At 41.3% G+C, this 18168-nt stretch overlaps 2 protein-coding genes across 11 annotated transcripts in view; one reads left to right on the top strand and one right to left on the bottom strand.

Annotated features, from left to right (window-relative positions):
- The window catches only part of RNF212 (ring finger protein 212), a 46710-nt gene that overhangs the window by 26353 nt on the left and 2189 nt on the right, over positions 1–18168 (top strand). For 2 of the 10 annotated variants that reach the window (XM_053382814.1, XM_053382813.1), the window contains exons 3-10: positions 2660–2883; positions 11212–11273; positions 12022–12096; positions 14013–14069; positions 15062–15129; positions 15807–15876; positions 16599–16662; positions 17752–17839. In XM_053382814.1, coding sequence (XP_053238789.1) covers positions 2877–2883; positions 11212–11273; positions 12022–12096; positions 14013–14069; positions 15062–15129; positions 15807–15876; positions 16599–16662; positions 17752–17839 — 491 coding nt within the window. In that variant the 5' untranslated portion in view covers positions 2660–2876. Of the gene's footprint in view, positions 1–2659; positions 2884–9455; positions 9522–9576; positions 9880–11211; positions 11274–12021; positions 12097–14012; positions 14070–15061; positions 15130–15806; positions 15877–16598; positions 16663–17751; positions 17840–18168 lie in introns of those variants that run through there. The other 8 variants (XM_053382815.1, XM_053382811.1, XM_053382810.1 and 5 more) reach the window with 8 other exon arrangements.
- NANP (N-acetylneuraminic acid phosphatase) lies at positions 4984–8841 on the bottom strand. The gene is made up of 2 exons (XM_053382816.1): positions 8414–8841; positions 4984–6050 (listed from the first exon to the last, which is right to left on the bottom strand). Exons 1-2 carry the CDS (start codon positions 8501–8503, stop codon positions 5328–5330), a joined length of 813 nt encoding a protein of 270 aa, XP_053238791.1. The 5' UTR covers positions 8504–8841; the 3' UTR covers positions 4984–5327.

The following is an 18168-nucleotide window of genomic DNA, read 5'->3' as shown; positions in this document are numbered from 1 at the left end:
TTTTGGCCACCCCTACCCCACATCCAATTCTTTCCAGTACTTGGAAAGTCCAAAACAGCCAAAATAAGAGGGGAAAAACACAATTAAAGGGGGAAAGGTCTGGGACAACACTGAGATAGGGTGGACATCATAATTAAACTATGTTAAGTAAGCCTGAGTATGCTTAAGCTTAAGAACACTTAAGAACACAAATATCTTATGGGATGAAATCAGGGACCAGAATTCTATACAAGGATTCCAGTTAGGTGGTCCACTGGAAATTTGCCAGGAGTCCACTAGTTCAAAACATTTGGAGGGAACAATGAAAGAAAGAGCAAGGTGTACTGTGTTGTTAGTATCAATGGAATGAGAAATACAGTGGTACCTCGGGTTACATATGCTTCAGGTTACATACACTTCAGGTTACAGCCTCCGCTAACCCAGAAATAGTGCTTCAGGTTAAGAACTTTGCTTCAGGATGAGAACAGAAATCGTGCTCTGGCAGCGCAGCAGCAGCAGGAGGCCCCATTAGCTAAAGTGGTGCTTCAGGTTAAGAACAGTTTCAGGTTAAGTATGGACCTCCGGAACGAATTAAGTACTTAACCCGAGCCTAGGATATTTTACCACCTGAGGCAAAGAAACAAAAAGTTCTCCCATTTATACAGAAGCCCAATAGACTGGCAGTTTAATCTTACTTCAACACCCACAGCAGGAAAGCACCCTTTAATGCACCTGAAGGAAGGATACTAATTTAGAGAGTGCAGATGTGCTACATGGTACACACAACTCTGCCCCTGAATACCTCTCTGCCACTCTCTGCCCCCTACCAGCATCTGCCATGCCAGGTGGCTGCCGCACACTACCTAATGGCAGGACCTGGTAAGTGTATGCTACATGGAAAGCTGAAATTGATTCACAGCCAAAAGACAATCTGACATGCTGGGGTTTTGGTGATGGCAGAGAATCATTCAGAGAAACTTTGGTTTGACACAGAGTGCAGCATTTAATTAAGTTTCACTTGGTGTGGACATGACTAAGTTAGGTCCCTTAATTTCAGTGGGTCTGACGGGGTGAGCTCCCGTTGCTCAGTCCCTGCTCCTGCCAACCTAGCAGTTCGAAAGCATGTCAAAGTGCAAGTAAATAAATAGGTACCGCTCCGGCAGGAAGGTAAACGGTGTTTCCGTGCGCTGCTCTGGTTCGCCAGAAGCGGCTTAGTCATGCTGGCCACATGACCCGGAAGCTGTATGCCGGCTTCCTCGGCCAATAAAGCAAGATGAGCGCCGCAACCCCAGAGTCGGTCACGACTGGACCTAATGGTCAGGGGTCCCTTTACCTTTTTAACTTGAGTAAAACTCGGTTGAATACCACTCAGATTTTTTTTTTTATACTTCACCCTAATTTTAAATGCTGGCATAAATAAAAAACTGGATACAGAATAGTTTTACTGCTTTATTACAAACAAAAAAATTATTGCAAGAAATGGTTAATACAACAATACTGAAATAACATTTCACAACAGAATTATTGAAAGGTTTTAAACAATGTACAAATGCATTAGAAAATGCATCTGTGACTCATATATAGACAAATCAGATACTTTCAAAGTAACTGAGATTTAAGCTTAGAATAGAAGCAAACAGTGTGGTTGTTTCATCCAGTTGCAGGCAGGAAAGAAGCTGGTCACTTCTGTTGTTGATGCATTTTCATACTGAAAGCAAAAAAGAGAATATTCAGGACCCTTCTCAGTAAAATGCCCACAAAAAGACAGCGAAAAACATCAACAGTTTGGAAAACAAAAGCTTGCAACATGTTTGTGGCAATCGCTCCAAATCCCTAACCCTGGCAAGAAAGCCTATATATATAAAATCATGAAAAAGAAGTCATGTTAGAGGCATAAGGGAACAATAATTAAGGTACCATAATAGTTAATTTAGAAAGGATGAGAAGTTAAATACTAGAACTTTAGTGGGGGGGCGGAGAACACTCACTCCCAATACTTTTTAAAGAGTAATGCTCATGGAAAGTAAAAGTTTAAATAAACAGACAGACAGACATCCTAGTGATGTGTTCTGATATTATCAGAGTATTGAATGGGTATCCTCTCTGGACTTTCCATGCTATGGGTTATGATGCACATATGGGCAACTTCAAATACTCACAAGTGATTTCATATGCACAGAGGGGCATCGGCATCACCCTTGTGTGCCTCTCCTGTGCCTTCCACATACCAAGCCTATGGGTTGTGTACACATGCAGCTGCACATGCAAGCCCTGCTGTCATCCACCACCACCTAAAATGGGAATAAAAGGAACATGGCAATTAAGGACATACACACAACTGACTAGGTGCCCATGTATGATGCTGTATGCAGTTCATAGTGGGGTTAGATACATGCATGCAGCCCCGATACCTTGCCATGTTTATAGACTCACCATAATGGAATGTGGAATAGATTTAAATCTGTTGATGGTGGGGTGGAAGAGTGCTTGCCTTTTTAATGTCATTTAAATTTTGAATGCTCAGCTACCAATTGCATTGAAAGGTGATAAGCTGCATGCAGGATTCTACTGGAAAGAAGCAGAACTCGGCAGCGACACAGGGAGAATTGCAGTATCCAATAATGGAACAGCTTCAGGTTCTTCTAAACCTGATTGGATTCTTTATTTTCCTTATTGCAAGAGGGAACCAGAACAGAACCATGGGAACCCTCAATTGTGGTTGTCAACCAAAGTCACAATCTCCACCTACAGCAGGAGTGGGGCAACTCTGGACCTTCAGATCTTGTTGGACTCCACCTCCCATCAGCCTCAACCAGCATGGCAAATGAACGGGGATAATGGGAACCATAGTCCATTAACACCTGAAGGGCTACAGTTTCCTACCCCTCACCTACAGAATGGCAGGTATGATTGCATCTTCATTGAACCTGTCCTGTCTGCAACCTCCTAGAACCATTGTGGTTGCAAAGCAGTATACAAATACAGTGGTACCTTGGGTTAAGTACTTAATTCATTCCAGAGGTCCGTTCTTAAGCTGAAACTGTTCTTAACCTGAAGCACCACTTTAGCTAATGGGGCCTCCTGCTGCCGCCGCGCTGCCGGAGCCCGATTTCTGTTCTTATCCTGAAGCAAAGTTCTTAACCTGAAGCACTATTTCTGGGTTAGCGGAGGCTGTAACCTGAAGTGTATGTAACCCGAGGTACCACTGTACTGTAAAAACAAATCTATCAGATACGTTGTGGCACAATCATCAGCACGCTCACTAAGAATTAAAGCAGAGTGTTCAATTGAGCTGACGCAGTATGGGTAGGACCAATGGGTTATTCAGTATGGTTAGGATCAGGACTTTCCCCCCAGCTGTTACTCATTGGGACTCTAGTTCCAGCACCTCTCAGGTGGGTGCCATTGCCATTCTAAGAAAACAAGGCAGGTGTTCACCCAGCACCTTTTTCTAGAAAAATAGCATTGCTTAGGATTAACGGGTTATTGGTGACATGAGGAAGAGTGAAATATCTAGCAATTATTCTGGGAAATTTCTGTCTCCCATTGCTTCCTGCAGTCTTGGTACCTCAGGGCAACTAGATTACTTGACAGTAATCTATCCTGGCAGTCACTTGTAAATCAGATTTGAATGAAGGTTGATGTCATTCTTTTTCTAGGCTAGGGAACCGGTGGTCCTCCAGATGTTCTTGAAGTGCAGTTCCCCACAACCCTGCCCATCAGCCATGTTGCCTGGAGCTGATGAGAGTTACTAGTCCAACAAAGTTGGGCAGCCCCAGATTTTCCACCTCCATTTCTCAAAAGAAAGAACAGCATAGTCCTTGAAGGATTCTATGGAATCAATTATTTGTCGATAAGCCCAAGCCCTCATCAAGAAACAGTCTGAGGGAACCAAATCTAAATATCACTCATCCATGGTGATACAAAAGATGTAACAATAAACTAAATAATTGTCTGTCTTGAAGTAGCTTCCCAGCTGTTGACTCTTGAAGTAAGCCACTTCACCCTGCCGAAGAATTTGGCTGGATCTGAACCCTCAGCAGGTGTGCTGCTGTACCCATATGCAAGTAATCCACACATTTGTGAAATATGGAGAGCCATATGGATATTCCTCATGGTTTAGGCCATTGCAAGATGTGTGTTCTCTTCCCTTTACCCCACCTGAAATCCTTTCCCCCATGGCTTTAACCCACTTCTGTGCTGCATTCCCTGGATTTAAACAGTATAATGCACCATTTGGCTACCATCACTAGGTTTGTATCCTTTAGCTCTTCTTGGACAAAGCTAATGAAACACATTTCTTATAGCTGAAAAACATATGGCCTTGCCTTGCTTTATACTCCATATGTATGGAAGCTTGCTAAGTCACCTGGAATCATCTATCCTGGCTTTAGTCCCTTACTCTTTATGCTTGTGGCCCTCCGGATAGTATTGCATTGAATTCTCATCATCTCTGACTGATAGCCATGCTGGCTAGGACTGGTGGGAATTGGAGTCCAACATCTGAAGGGCCCCACATTCCCCTGTCCTACTTTACATTATTTTCTGAAGCATGGGATAGTCCCAAAGCAATCAATGCTATAACACTATTATAACTAAGCAGATGTATGTGTAAGTGAAATAATACTCTGTCCTTGCCTTACCCGTGCGTCCTAGTACTCCCTTCTTCTGAGGCCACCCTGTGCTTGTTTTAGACTGCAAGCCCCTTGCGGCAGTGAGCTGTCGCACCTATGTTCTTTGTAAAGCAACACTGACATAGATGGCACACAAAATTGTCATCGTAAGGTAGAATAAGTTGAACTCCAAAGAGCCATACATCTGAGGAAGTTTGAGCAAGCCAAGGGACGCACGTCCTCTTGGATTATATATCATAGGGATGGCATCACCACACTGCTTTAAAATGCTAGCGTTAGTCAATGTAAATATATTACCTCACAAAAAGCAGATTACTTAATATCTCTGATAAATGGGTCTGCATATATACGAGGGCATGGACCATTTCACTGATGATGTTGAGACCATTTTATTTGAGAACAATCACTGCAAAACACAGTAAAAATGAACGAGAGAACCCAGAATTACAAGAATATGTAAGAGGACAAAGCTGGATTGTCCAAATGGGGTTTTGAACAATTAGGATTTAATTCCACAATCATAAAACAGATCTTTATACTGCCTTCTACATTTCTGCATGTAACAGAGATGCTTTTCATTCTGTTTGTGCTACATGCAAATACTCCTACTGTAACAATGTAGAAATCAAATGTACATTGTAGCCAATGTAGGTATTTTACTTAGTAGCAATCTGATTCAAGCTTCATGCGTAAAAATGCCCTTTAAAATTAACCCTAGCAGGTTAAAGTCCTAGGTTCCTCAGCGGAACTATCGCACACATTACAAATACCAGTCAACTGGTTAATTTCTAAGTTGGTATCTCCTTTGTTTTGTAGAAGTCCTGGAAGATCAAGAACGGAAGAAATAATATAGTGAGGGACTGGAGAAGTGTCTTTTGGGGGCGTGACAGTTTTATTTATCCAAACTGTTGCTTTAAAACCTGCATTCAAGCCTCCTTGAATGTCTGTATCTAAAGAGTCACCAACCATCACACAATCCTCAGGCTGAACCCCTAGAAGTTCACAACAGTGACGAAATATAGATGATGCCGGTTTCTCTTCTTTTTGCTCTCCCCCCACAACAATGGCATCAAAGTATGGCTGGCAAGCACAGGCTTCAATCTTTTCTCTTTGTGTCTGAGTGTCTCCATTTGTCAGCAGAAGCAAACGGACATATTTTCTAAGGTTGCTGAGCATCCCCCGTGTCTCTTCTGCCAAGGTCAGATGTTGCAGGCGGGTAGTTTTCCAAAGGAAATAACATTCTGTAGCTAGATTGCGGTTGGCTGTTCCTCCCTTTATTTCTTGTATAGCTTCTTCCCAGTGCTGAATCCTTAAGTCAGTAATACACATCTTAGAAGGATCGTGGCACTCTTTGAGGAGTTTGGCTTGGACTTTATCACAAATCAGGTGAGCTTCTTTTTCGTCACAATGATGCTCAGACTGCAAGACATTTATCACCTATGAAGTGAAAGTTAAAACAGGATCAGTTTGGTGAAGATTCTACTGGTTTGCTCTGTACTGGACAACAGCTTATTTCTAAAAGATGTTCCACCGGAATGTGCAACCTGCCACATAGAATGCAATACCTCAAGGACCGTCTCCATAATTACTGAGCCAGACCCTGCAATCATCATCTGAGGGCCTTCTTCATGTGCCTCCTCCACGAGGGGTCTGGAGGGTGGCAACACACAGTGGCTCCCCACTTGTGGAATGATTTCCCTAGGGAGGCTTGCCAGGCACCTTCATTACATATCTTTAGGCACCAGGCAAAAAACATTCCTCTTCTCGCAGGCCTTTGGCTAATTAAACAATCTATGGCCTTTTAAACTTGGGTTTGCGTGTGTGTGTTTGTTTTGTTTGTTATTATGTCGGCTGTTGTTGTGCTTTTATATTGTAAACTGCTCTGTGATCCTCAGATGAAGGACAGTATAGAAATTTAATAGATACTGTAATACTAAATAATAATATGACGATGAATGCACCAATGCCACACAGCCCGTATTCATCTCACAGACACCATTTACAAGAGCACAACTCTTTTTAAGTACTCATTCAGCCATTACTTTTGGATGCTTCATCAATTCTAGGGGTAATCTACAGTGTAACACACATCAAGAAATTCATGTATTTCAGCCATAACAACTTATACATTATTTAGAAATTGCTACAGCCCATACCTACAAGTTCTCAGTTGTCCTCTTATATTGTCCAACCAAGTCAGCAAAGCAGCAAAAACTAAATTAAAGGATACTGCACCTGCAGTCCTCTAATCCACATCCTGAAACAGCAATGCTGTTCTATTCTACATTTACACAAGAGCTCTCCTTTTGTTACAACGTGAGTTAATTTCTGCAAGGTGGGATGTTGGAACACTAGAGCTTTCTCTATGCAAGGGCACAAAGCCTTTTAACCACCACCATAATAGAGCCCGTGTAAATGACATTAACCCCAGTAAGCATTTTGGTTTAGCATGCCAAAATCAAATCATGGCATATTTTGTGAAATACATTATGCTGCATATCCAAGAGGCGACACTATTTTCAAGTTCTTCATGTGAATTCCAAACTACTCTGTCTCTCACACACTGCAATTTTTTTTTTAAAAAAGGCAAAGCCTTTATTGTACTGTGCATAAAGTACATAAAGTGTCAAGGTACATTCTCTTCTTCTGGATTAATTGGACAATGGCCAAGAACAAATAACTATCCTCTGATTACTTGCTGTTACTTATGAGTACTTAATACATTAAGGGCTGTGGCTCAGTGCTTATACTTTGCACGTAGAAGGTCCCAGCATCTTCAGGTCGGCCTGAAAGAGACTAGCAACTGGACAGTCACCCACCAGTCAGTGTAGCCAATATGGATTAAGGTAATAGACTAATGGTCAGATTCAGTATAAGGTAGCACCCCGGAATCCCTAAACTTGTCAGCATTCTTCACATGGCCCCCAGAAGTCAGCCGTTCAGGTACGAAGATGCCCTAAGAGAGGACATGCAAAATACCCACAGCACTTCCTCCCCTACAAGGGGCAACAGGGCCTTTCCTTGAAAATATTCAAGAAAGAGATCCATAGTGAAACAGATGAAACATCCAACAGTAATGACTGAAAGAGCTTAAAAGAAAATACAATAGAATTTGTGCTCTTGAAAGTCGTGCCTGGGAGTGAATGCTGGCTGTGTGACATTGCTGCATTCATCACCACCATCACATTCTTTATTATTATCTATTAAATTTCTATACAGTGGTACCTCGGGTTAAGTACTTAATTTGTTCCGGAGGTCTGTTCTTAACCTGAAACTGTTCTTAACCTGAAGCACCACTTTAGCTAATGGAGCCTGCTGCCGCGCCGCCGGAGCACGATTTCTGTTCTCATCCTGAAGCAAAGTTCTTAACCTGAAGCACTATTTCTGGGTTAGCGGAGTCTGTAACCTGAAGCATATGTAACCCGAGGTACCACTGTACTGCCCTTCATCCGAGGAACACAAGGTGACTTAAAATATAAAAACACAAAAATAAATAATACAGGAACTAACAAAAAGAATAACGCCTCTGCGCCCCGCCCCCGCCCCCCGTTTAAAAGGCCATACTTTAATTAACTAAAGGCCAATATTGATTCAGCACTGGGTCCCCTTAGCCCGAGATGTCCGGGAGATGGGAGTTGCAAAGTACTTTACTTCCTTAAAAACCACAAAAGACACAACAGATTCAGAGCAGGAACTGTCTGGCAATAAGGCTTTACAGCTTATTATACTTGCACTTCCTTGTCGTTGTGTTTTTTTTAACGGAGGAAGACCAGAAGGGAGGAGCTGCGTGCAACCGGTACCTCCTCAATGGCTCTCCTGCCTGCGGCGGCGGTGTCGATCAGCGTGTTGTCCAAGTCAAAGAAAACAGCCTTGACCCCTTGCAGCCCCATAGCAGCAGCAGCAGCAGCAGCCCCACTGGAGTCGCAGCGGGTCTCGCAGGTGGAGGAAACAGCCGCGTCCGCCCTGCCAGCTATGCAATCTCAGCTGGCCGATTCATTTGCTTGTGTCTCGCGAGAACTGGCAACGCCCGAGAAAAAGCGAGACCGCTCTGAAGGGATGCGGGACGTGCCGGTCGGAACTCCCGTCCCTGTGGGCTTCTCAGATAGACCCAGGCGTATAGACTTTTAAGTGTAGAGCAACGCACACAGCCAATTTCCGGGTCCTTCCGGGTTGCGTTTTTGGGGAGTGTTGGCATGGGCTCCGTTTTGAGCTGGAAATGTAAGCCAGCCTCAAGACCCTTAACGGTGGTCCATCATAGGTTGCTTAATCTCAGCCTGACCTCCCCCCCTCCCCCCGCAATATGGTCAATGGATCACATAGCAAGGCTACTACTTTCATAACTGTCAACGTTTCCCGATTTTTAAGGGAAATTCCCTTATTCCGAATAGGATTCCTCGCAAGAAAAGGGAAAAGTTGACAGCTATGACTACTTTGTAAGCTTCTCTCAGCTTTCACACTGCACTCCAGGGTGATACAGGGACCAGAACTGTTGGGACCGGATTTGGACAGGCAGAGCAGACTCAAAAATAATAATAATAAAATAATAAAATAAAATAAACGACGATTATTTTCCACACGGCCTGACCTTGTGTTAAAAGAGAAGGGGCGGGGAACTTTATTTACTCCTCCCTGTTGCTTCAGGCGGGAATGCCACATCACATTTCTCCATGGGCACGTAGCAGCTCTCAGTTCCGCAATGGTGGGCATTGGGAAAAATGCTTTGTTCCCCGCTATCTGGACCCAGAAACGACCTATCGCAGCAGTGACAGAGCCACTCTGTAACTTTAATGCCGTATCTCTGCGGCCTTCCTTCACAAACGAACGTCGTCGGCAGCGGAGGGAGGAGCCAAACCTTTCGCGTCACCGTTGCCTCTTCCCCGCCCCCTTCCTGACTCCGCGCTCAACCCGGTGTGGTGGGGGAGGGGCGCCGCGGCGCTGCTCGTTCTTGCGGGGAGGGGGCGGGGGACGAAGGCGGCTCTTTCTACCTCAGGCGAGCTGCCTCGTCCGCGAGGAGGAGGCGGGTCTCCTGGGCGCCTCGGGAGGGGCTGGAAAAACCCTTTTCAAGTGAATGAGCTAAGGGGCAGCGCAGGTGTCCTCCTGGCTATGGCTCCGTCGACGGGTTGTAGATAAAACCCGCTCGCCTCCCTTCCCTTCATGGCTGCCCTGGTGTTCTGCAATGCTTGCTTCCAGAAGCCCCAAAGAGCCGCCGAAAAGTTCTGCCTGACCAACTGCGGCCATGTTGTCTGTGAGCAGTGCCTCCGGAAAGGTAGCCTCCCTAGTCTACAAATAGCTACTTTTGCAAGAACATACACGAATTGAGGGAGTCTTGCCTCTTAGGACAGGTGTGCTGAGCCTTTGGCCCTCCAGGTGTTGGTGGACTACAGCACCCATCAGCCTCAGCAAGCATAGCCAACAGCCAGGGATGATGGGAGTTGTAGTTCAACAAAAACATGGAAGTCCCCCCACAGCTGCTCTAAAGGAATATTATGTTAAGGAACCTCAAGTGATAGGTCAAAGGCAGAACCTCAGTATGAACCCAAGTCTACTTTTTAATTCTCAAGGCAGTTCATGGCACAGGGTACTGGCAGTTATTGGAGGGGGGGTCCTTCATAAAAATTGGACCTACAAACTTGACCTGAAGTAGCTGCAGCAATGCAAACTGGCATATGCCATTCTCAATCTCAGGCATCCTCACTTCTAACCTTAAAATGTCTCCTTTTTGTGTCAACAAGCTTGTCCGTTGTGTCCAATAGTATTAAGCTTTTAAGATGAGCTTTCAATTTAGATTTAAGCTTTTAATTATTGTTCTGTATTGTTTTTAATAGTATTTTATCTCATTGTGAATTTTGTTGTATACCACCCTCAGATTTTGCATGAGGGGTTAATCTATAAATAATTTTATACTGTAAATAAATGTATCTGATCAGTGGGTAGAGTTGCAAGGCCTTAATAACCTCCATCTCAACTCTGTACTCTGACAAACAAATATACTGTTGTTTCTTTCCTGTGGCTGAAAAGTCATGAAGATATTGCTTAGGGGCACCAGTTATTACAATAACCATTATTTACTTATCCCACTCAATTTTTAGCATTAGCACATAGAAAATAAATTAAAACCATTTTATTTATTTGCATCTGTCACATTTTAAGAGTAACACCAGCATTCTCCGTATTTTAAGTCAGGCGGATTTCAGTGGGAGTATTGCAATATCTAGACTTAAAATACAATCATCCTGTACATGTCTACTCAAAAGTAACTTCCAATGGTGCTTACTCCCAGCTAAATAGTTATAAACTGCAGCCTTAACATCCTGGCTTGAATCCTGAATTCTCCACTTGTAATGCAAAAGCATCCATTCTGCAGAATTCTGCTCACAGGATGTCTTGCTGGCAAGTGAGGTGACTTTCAGCAGCAAAACCAACAAGAGTCTGGTAGCACCTTAAAGATTAATATATTTTATACCTTAATAGATCTGTTTATCTTTAAGGTGCAACATATGTATGTATTTATGTATTTATATTTTTAATTCATCAAAGGTTACAACACACATTTGCTAATCAAAATAACATTTACTATGCATTGATCTTTATTTTATAGGTAAAAAAGATGAGTGTGTGATTTGCAGAGCTCCTTGTCGTACAATAGTCCTTTCCAAAAAGGTACAGAAAAACAGTTGCTTGCAACTACAATGTTTGAGGATTTACAAATGCTTAGTAACATAAATATTTTTATTGTTATTTTAAAACTTAGTTATTTTGTCCTGCTGATTCTACTGGAACATAATCTTTTAAAAAGTGTATTTTGATTTTGATCCCAGACCAACTACCTAGTTCTGTAACTATTCTGTAACAATTTTTTATCATTTATATGACTTACATGCCAGTTTCTGTAAATAATCTCTTAGTGGTTTACAAAAGAAACATGCAAAAAAAATAAATGTACAGTGGAGTACTCAGGGTTGGTTGTAAAACCTTTGCTAGTATAATTCCAATGTTGTGCTGGCACTGGGACCTAGAGCCTAGATTAGTATTGTGGTAGCACTTTGAGATTGCCCTTTATGTTCTTTGCTGTATGCAAGATTGAGTGTTTTTGTTTTGCAAAGTAGCTTATTTTTGTATACAGTGGTGTCTCGGGTTACAGACGCTTCAGGTTACAGACTCCGCTAACACAGAAATAGTACCTCGGGTTAAGAACTTTGCTTCAGGATGAGAACAGAAATCACGTGGCGGCGGCACGGTGGCAGTGGGAGGCCCCATTAGCTAAAGTGGTACCTCAGGTTAAGAACAGTTTCAGTTTAAGAACAGACCTCCAGAACAATTAAGATCTTAACCCGAGGTACCACTGTATTTCAAAAAGATTGATATGCTTTGAATGTTTTTTGGTCATGTGTAATATGTTTCTCTGCAGGTGAATTCAAATATCCAGTTGCTGTTTATGGAAATAGATGGATTATGCAAAACATATTCCAAAGAAATCACACAAGTGAGTTGTTTGTTATCTATTGGAGTGATTTTTCATCAGGAATATGCTAGAGATGATTTTCACCATCAAATTGTCACCAACCCAGAAGAAGAAATTCTTTAATGGATTTGGTATTGCCAATGAATATAGAGTACATCATATAGTTATTAGAAATTACTTTAATTTAGCTTTAAGTGAAAAATTAGTATCTGAAGGTACCTGAAGAAGTGTGCATGCACACGAAAGCTCATACCAATAACAACTTAGTTGGTCTCTTAAGGTGCTACTGGAAGGATTTTTTTTATTTTGTTTCGAGTACAGCAGACCAACACGGCTACCTACCTGTAAATTAACACAGTTATTCTCATCTGAATAATTTTAGAGTTTATTTCATTTCTTACATTAATGGTTTGTTGCAAAATTTAAAATATTTTAATAAAAATGTAGTTAAGAACTTGAAATTATATATAATCCAGTAATTATGAAGTGGCCTTCATAATTTTATACAGCAATTAAAATTTCTCTGGTGTCCTCTCAAGAACAATTCAAACTAGTTTGGAACTTGACCTTTAGACATGGGTGGTATATTATCAGATATCATGAAAAAGTTTCCTAAAAGGATTTTTTAAATGGTTCTTAGGATAAAGGAGTGAACAGAAGGTTTCATACACACAAGGCACTTCCCCAAATAGGAGCAAAGGTACAGAAAAGAAAACTAGGTTTAACTGCATCCAGTATTTTGATCAAATTTACAGTTCTATGCTGTAACTTTCTTGCATAGAGACTTGTGTTGATTCATTTCCCTCCTGTATGGCGGTGTGTCTCTTTGTCTTGCTCCTCCTTTAATCTGAATCTCAAATAAGTTCCTGACTAATTATAGCGTGCAGATGCCTTTGATTTGTATTGCAGTACAAAGGCTTCAAAGAAACAATGGCCACTGTCCTTGATAGACAGGGTTTAATTATGACAAACTTTTCTAATTAAAAAGTGACATCTATCAACTTGTTTTTTCAGATGGGCAAAGCTGTGAGACAGCCAACAACTTAAACCCATAATCTCCAAACAAATACAAACAATATTTTTTAATCAGCTCACTTTCTTCTCAGTTCTTAATGTGCATGCACACACACAATATTCTCAATAGACACTTGAGTGCTGCCACATGTGGAGGCCTTGAGATGAGCAGTTCACTGAGTGATCCATTGTGAAGTATGAGAGGTTCTGTCCTTTAGCATTTTGAATGGCCAGACCAGGCCCAATGGTAAAATGGCATGGGAACATCATGCTGGATGCCATTGAAGAGTCGTTCTGCAACTTAAGTTTCTTGCGTGGAGAGAACAGAATAGTGGCCTTAGAGTGAACTGGCTCTGGAAAAGTATGCATACTTGCTGCTGTATTAAAAGAAAGGGTATGATAATTAGCATTAGGTATTGTGATGGGATGGTGAGCTGCTTGTGCGTAAAATCCTAGTCCCTCAGAGTTTGGCTAAGTCCACAAACCTCTGTCTGTGACGGAGCTCCTTAAGCATGGCTCCATCAGTCGCTCGTTGAATCGGACAGTGGGCGTTTACGGAACTTCTTCCAGCATAAAAGCTCCTTAACGGAAACGCGTCTTCTGGACTCTCGGCGTGACAGTTTCCGGCGAGGAGTGGGTGTCCCTATAGGAGGTCCTGAAACCTCCCCACTGTTCTCGCTTGAAGTATCTCTGAGCCCTCCCTCCGACTCACTTTCCCTTGGAACTCCACTTCTCCCCCTGCTGGTTCCCTCCTCAGCTGAATGGTCTCTCTCACCCTCCGTGAGCCCTTTCACCTCCTGCGCCTCAGATGGCAGTTCCCTGACAGGTATATAGTTTCTCTTATGTTTTATTGTTGTTCATCTAGTTGTTCATCATGGCAACATAATTGAATGACATGTAATCCTATTTTTCTTCCTTTCTAGATTGCCCATTTCCAAGAAAAACACAGAAGACGGTTATTAGCAAACTACAAAGGAAAGGTATTGTTATATATATATATTTATACCCCCTTTCCCCCCTGATGGGACTCAAAACAACTTACAGATAAAAACAAGAACTACTAAAAACATAGAAAAATAAATCATTATAATGCAATTGAACACTGATTAAAATGATATATATATATATATATATATATATATATATATATATATATATATATAAAATCTGTGTGAAACATGTCCACAATTACAATAAAAACAGCACGGCCCCAGCCCTTTCATTAAAAGCAGACAGTTCTCCAAAGCCTGTTGTTTCAAGATAGTCTTCACTTGCTAGCGGAAGGACAGCAAGGAGGGAGCCAGTCTAGCTTCCCTAGGGAAGGCAGTTCCAAAGTTTGGAAGCAGCCACCGAGAAGGCCCTCTCCCACATTCCCACCAAGTGTGCCTGTGTGGGTGGTGGGACTGAGAGAAGGGCCTTCCTCAAAGGTACCTTGATTCTAGTTGATTTGAAATACTGGAGGGAGGTTAGAGGAAGTTATATTTATAGATTTATATTATACTACTAAAATGCAACAGATTGACTTACACATTTGTATTATTAATATTACATTACCGTATTGGCCTGAATATAAGCTGCACCCCCCCCCCCCAAATTCTGCCTGTGCGGCTTATATTCGCAACCATATGCTGCTGGCAAAGCGGCACAGCTCCCCCCCAGAAGCAGCCCAGTTATTGTCTTTTTTTCTTTTTCCCTCTTCAATTTTAAAGGTGCAGCTTATTTGTGGGTGCGGCTTATATTCGGGCCAGTACGGTACATGTCAAGAGGTGGGATAGGTGCAGTGGGTTCTTGTTTTAGAGAGATGATTGCCCAGTCCGGCCCTTTGTTTCATCTGCTAGTCAGAATGTTATGACTATGAGCAGCAAGCCACTTACTCTCAATCTCGTTAAAGACCATTGGACATTTGCAGTGGGTTGTGGATGACAACATAAATCATGAAGGTTAAATTACTGAAATACATTATTCTATACAGATTACAAAATTGGAAGGATATCTTAAGAAAGCAACACAACAAATGCAACATAAACAGCAAGTGCAACAGTAAGCAACATTTTAATTATTAGCCTGACCACTTAATTGTTGATAGTATGGGGTAAAGCTGTTTTGTGTACTTCTTGGAAAATATTTCATTATAGAAAATATTACACTGTATTGGGTGGAACTTTGGTATGATACATCAGAAATAATATATTCTTAAATGGAAAAGAAATGTATTAAATCCCGTCAACATTCAAGTACAGTCTTATGAGAGTTTTATTTTTTGTGTGCAGTTTTCAAAATCATCTGCAAAATTGCTTCATTGGAATCCAGATAAGATATATATTTGTGATCTGATGGAATTGTTTGCTTATCATTGATAGCAACTTTAAAAGTTGCAATTCCATGTCGACTTCACCATTGAACCCAGCAGGCACACTTCTAAGTAGGCATGTAAGGGATTGTACTGTAAATCTCTAAAGGAATTATTAACCACTGAATTATTCATAAAGGTATTTGAAGAATGCAGTTATGCTTGTAGCCTGTTAGAAAAAAGACAAATGGCATGAGATCTTATATAGTTTCATATAAGATAGTTCACTCCAAAAAAGCTTTAATAAGGTACAGTTTTACATAGAGATGCTGCAGTATTCTGTTGTTTATAACTAAACAAATTAAATATAACATGGCAAGCTTAGTGGTTTAAAAAATCTTTAATGGTGTTTTATTTTAACATTTAGCAGCTTTCAATCTCAAATCAGTAGGTCTTCACCAATGGAAACAGATTATGTGCCGTCTTCAGTGAGGAAAGTAAGTGTCCTTCTCTTTTCTGTGTCAAATTAGGTGTAATTAGGAATCTTCCACTCTAATTCCCAGATAGATAAAGTGATGTGTCAGCAGGGAGAGTGGCTTCAATATGAGGGGATACTCAATTTAGGCAATAGCAACGTATGGGTTTGTGCTTGGGGGTGACACTGTGGAATAGGTTTTCTCTGTGTGGGTCTCTTTACATTACCTTACATATTCCAATCTTCTTTTCCTGATCCCATTTGCACTTGGATTGTGAACATTCAGAAGGGGCTTGTCACCTTAGTAGCAGTGAGAAACAAGAGTTACATTGAGACTGTGAAATGAGCTTTCCTCTTCTTCTGGGGGGTTTAAAACCCTTGCCTTCCATTCTGTCTTCTGTTCTGCTGGCTAATTGTTTTGCTTAGTGCTGTTTATTCCGTTTATTGTTTTTGCAATTTTTTATTGCAATTTTTAATTTTATTTGTTTTACTTTTTTGCACGATAGCTTGAGCCTCTTGGAAGCTGCTTAACAGATTCTTTTAGTAAATACAGAATAGGTTAATAAAGCACTTTATTGAATTTAAGTAGTACAAGTTAATAATATCTCTCCTTGTCAAGAAACAATCAAATTACTGGCAAGCTAAAATGTCCATGATACAGCAGCAGTTTTTTTAAAAAAACTGAAATTATATATTTTCTATGTTTTTACATATTATACTGTCAATTTTTCTGAATACATCTAGACCGAAACAGCTGCTGGACCAACCAGGATATCATTGATAAGCCCACCTCAGAATGGGCATATGGGTAAGAAGATATCATGACCAATTTTTAAAAGCTGAGTAGGAATAGGTATAATTTAGCTTGCACCCTGATAATGGTTTTATTCATGCACACCTACCACTACTTGCTACCCTTGAGGATGGGACAAGGTAGAAGGTAGCTGAGATGATATTTTAAACTCTCAAAAATTCCTTGAGGGTTTTCAGGAATTCAGACTGAATACTTGAAGGAGCCAATTCCTTTTAGAGAATCATGCAAAAATTTGTTCCCCCAGCTCTAGAATAAATGTCTAACAACCCTACATTCTGTTCAAAGGGTAGCTTGGCTAGTCTGCTCAATACTTAGGTAAACTTTATACCATATATGTCAGCCTTTAGATACTAAGATTCATACAGGTGAAAAGTTTTCAGACTTTTCTAATAAATATAGTGCTTTGGACTACGTAGATTTCAGTTTCTAATTGTTGTGGAAGAAGCACTGTTCTCATTTTTATCATATGTAGAAGTATTTTAACAAATTTGATCCATCAGTATATAAGTGAGGTCCAGAGGAACATATATAGATAGTTAGGAAGATAATAAAAAACAGAAAAATAATATAGTAGATCATGTTTGTTTGTTTTTTAATGTTATCATTGGATTTGTAACTTTTTACAAAACCAGGGCCCATTTATAACGGTAAAAACATTGTTGCTGAAAGTTTGACTGTCAATCATCTTGCTGGCTTCAAATGTAGTAGATAATTTCGAGTAATCCAAAGGATACATTGACATTTCACTTTTTCAAGAGGTATACAGTGGTACTTCAGGTTAAGTACTTAATTTGTTCCGGAGGTCCGTTCTTAACCTGAAACTGTTCTTAACCTGAAGCACCACTTTAGCCAATGGGGCCTGCTGCTGCTGCCGCGCCGCCAGAGCACGATTTCTGTTCTCATCGTGAAGCAAAGTTCTTAACCCGAGGTAATATTTCTGGGTTAGCTGTAACCTGAAGCATATGTAACCTGAAGCGTATGTAACCCGAGGTACCACTGTATTAAATTTATGCGTTTCTGGATATGTGCTTTCAAAATAATGTAGTATGCCATCTAAATTCTTTCATGTTCTAATATATTCAGGAATGTTGTTTACAGGTAGTGTTACATGGAGAGGTTCTCAATTGTCTGGAATGACTTCTTCTCAAAACAGTTCATCAGGCTCTGTAAGGTAACAAACCAATTTAGCAGTAAGAGTCAACTTTTGAAACGCAAGGGGCGTGTTTTTCCACCTTGGGCTGCAAGCCATACCCCTTTATGCAGGACTGCGCATCCCTCCACTCAATTTTGCCAGCCAGTGGCGCAAGCCTCTCCCTTCTGCCTGCCCACAGTATCCACATCAAGAGAGCCTGGTGGGTGGCCCAAAAACGGGGTGCTCCGAGGACAGGGTGGGGGCAGGGTGTCACCTGCCCAGGACCGCAAGCTACTCTCACAGTCAATCCTGGCTGGCATAGGGCCTGATATTGGCCCTGTTGCTTTACCAGCCTGAAGCTGGCCCAG

The sequence above is a fragment of the Podarcis raffonei genome, chromosome 3 (assembly GCF_027172205.1).
Source record: "Podarcis raffonei isolate rPodRaf1 chromosome 3, rPodRaf1.pri, whole genome shotgun sequence".
Classification (NCBI taxonomy): domain Eukaryota; kingdom Metazoa; phylum Chordata; class Lepidosauria; order Squamata; family Lacertidae; genus Podarcis; species Podarcis raffonei.
The sequence above is the reverse complement of the archived record's forward strand: the minus strand, read 5'-3'. Positions and strand labels throughout refer to the sequence as shown.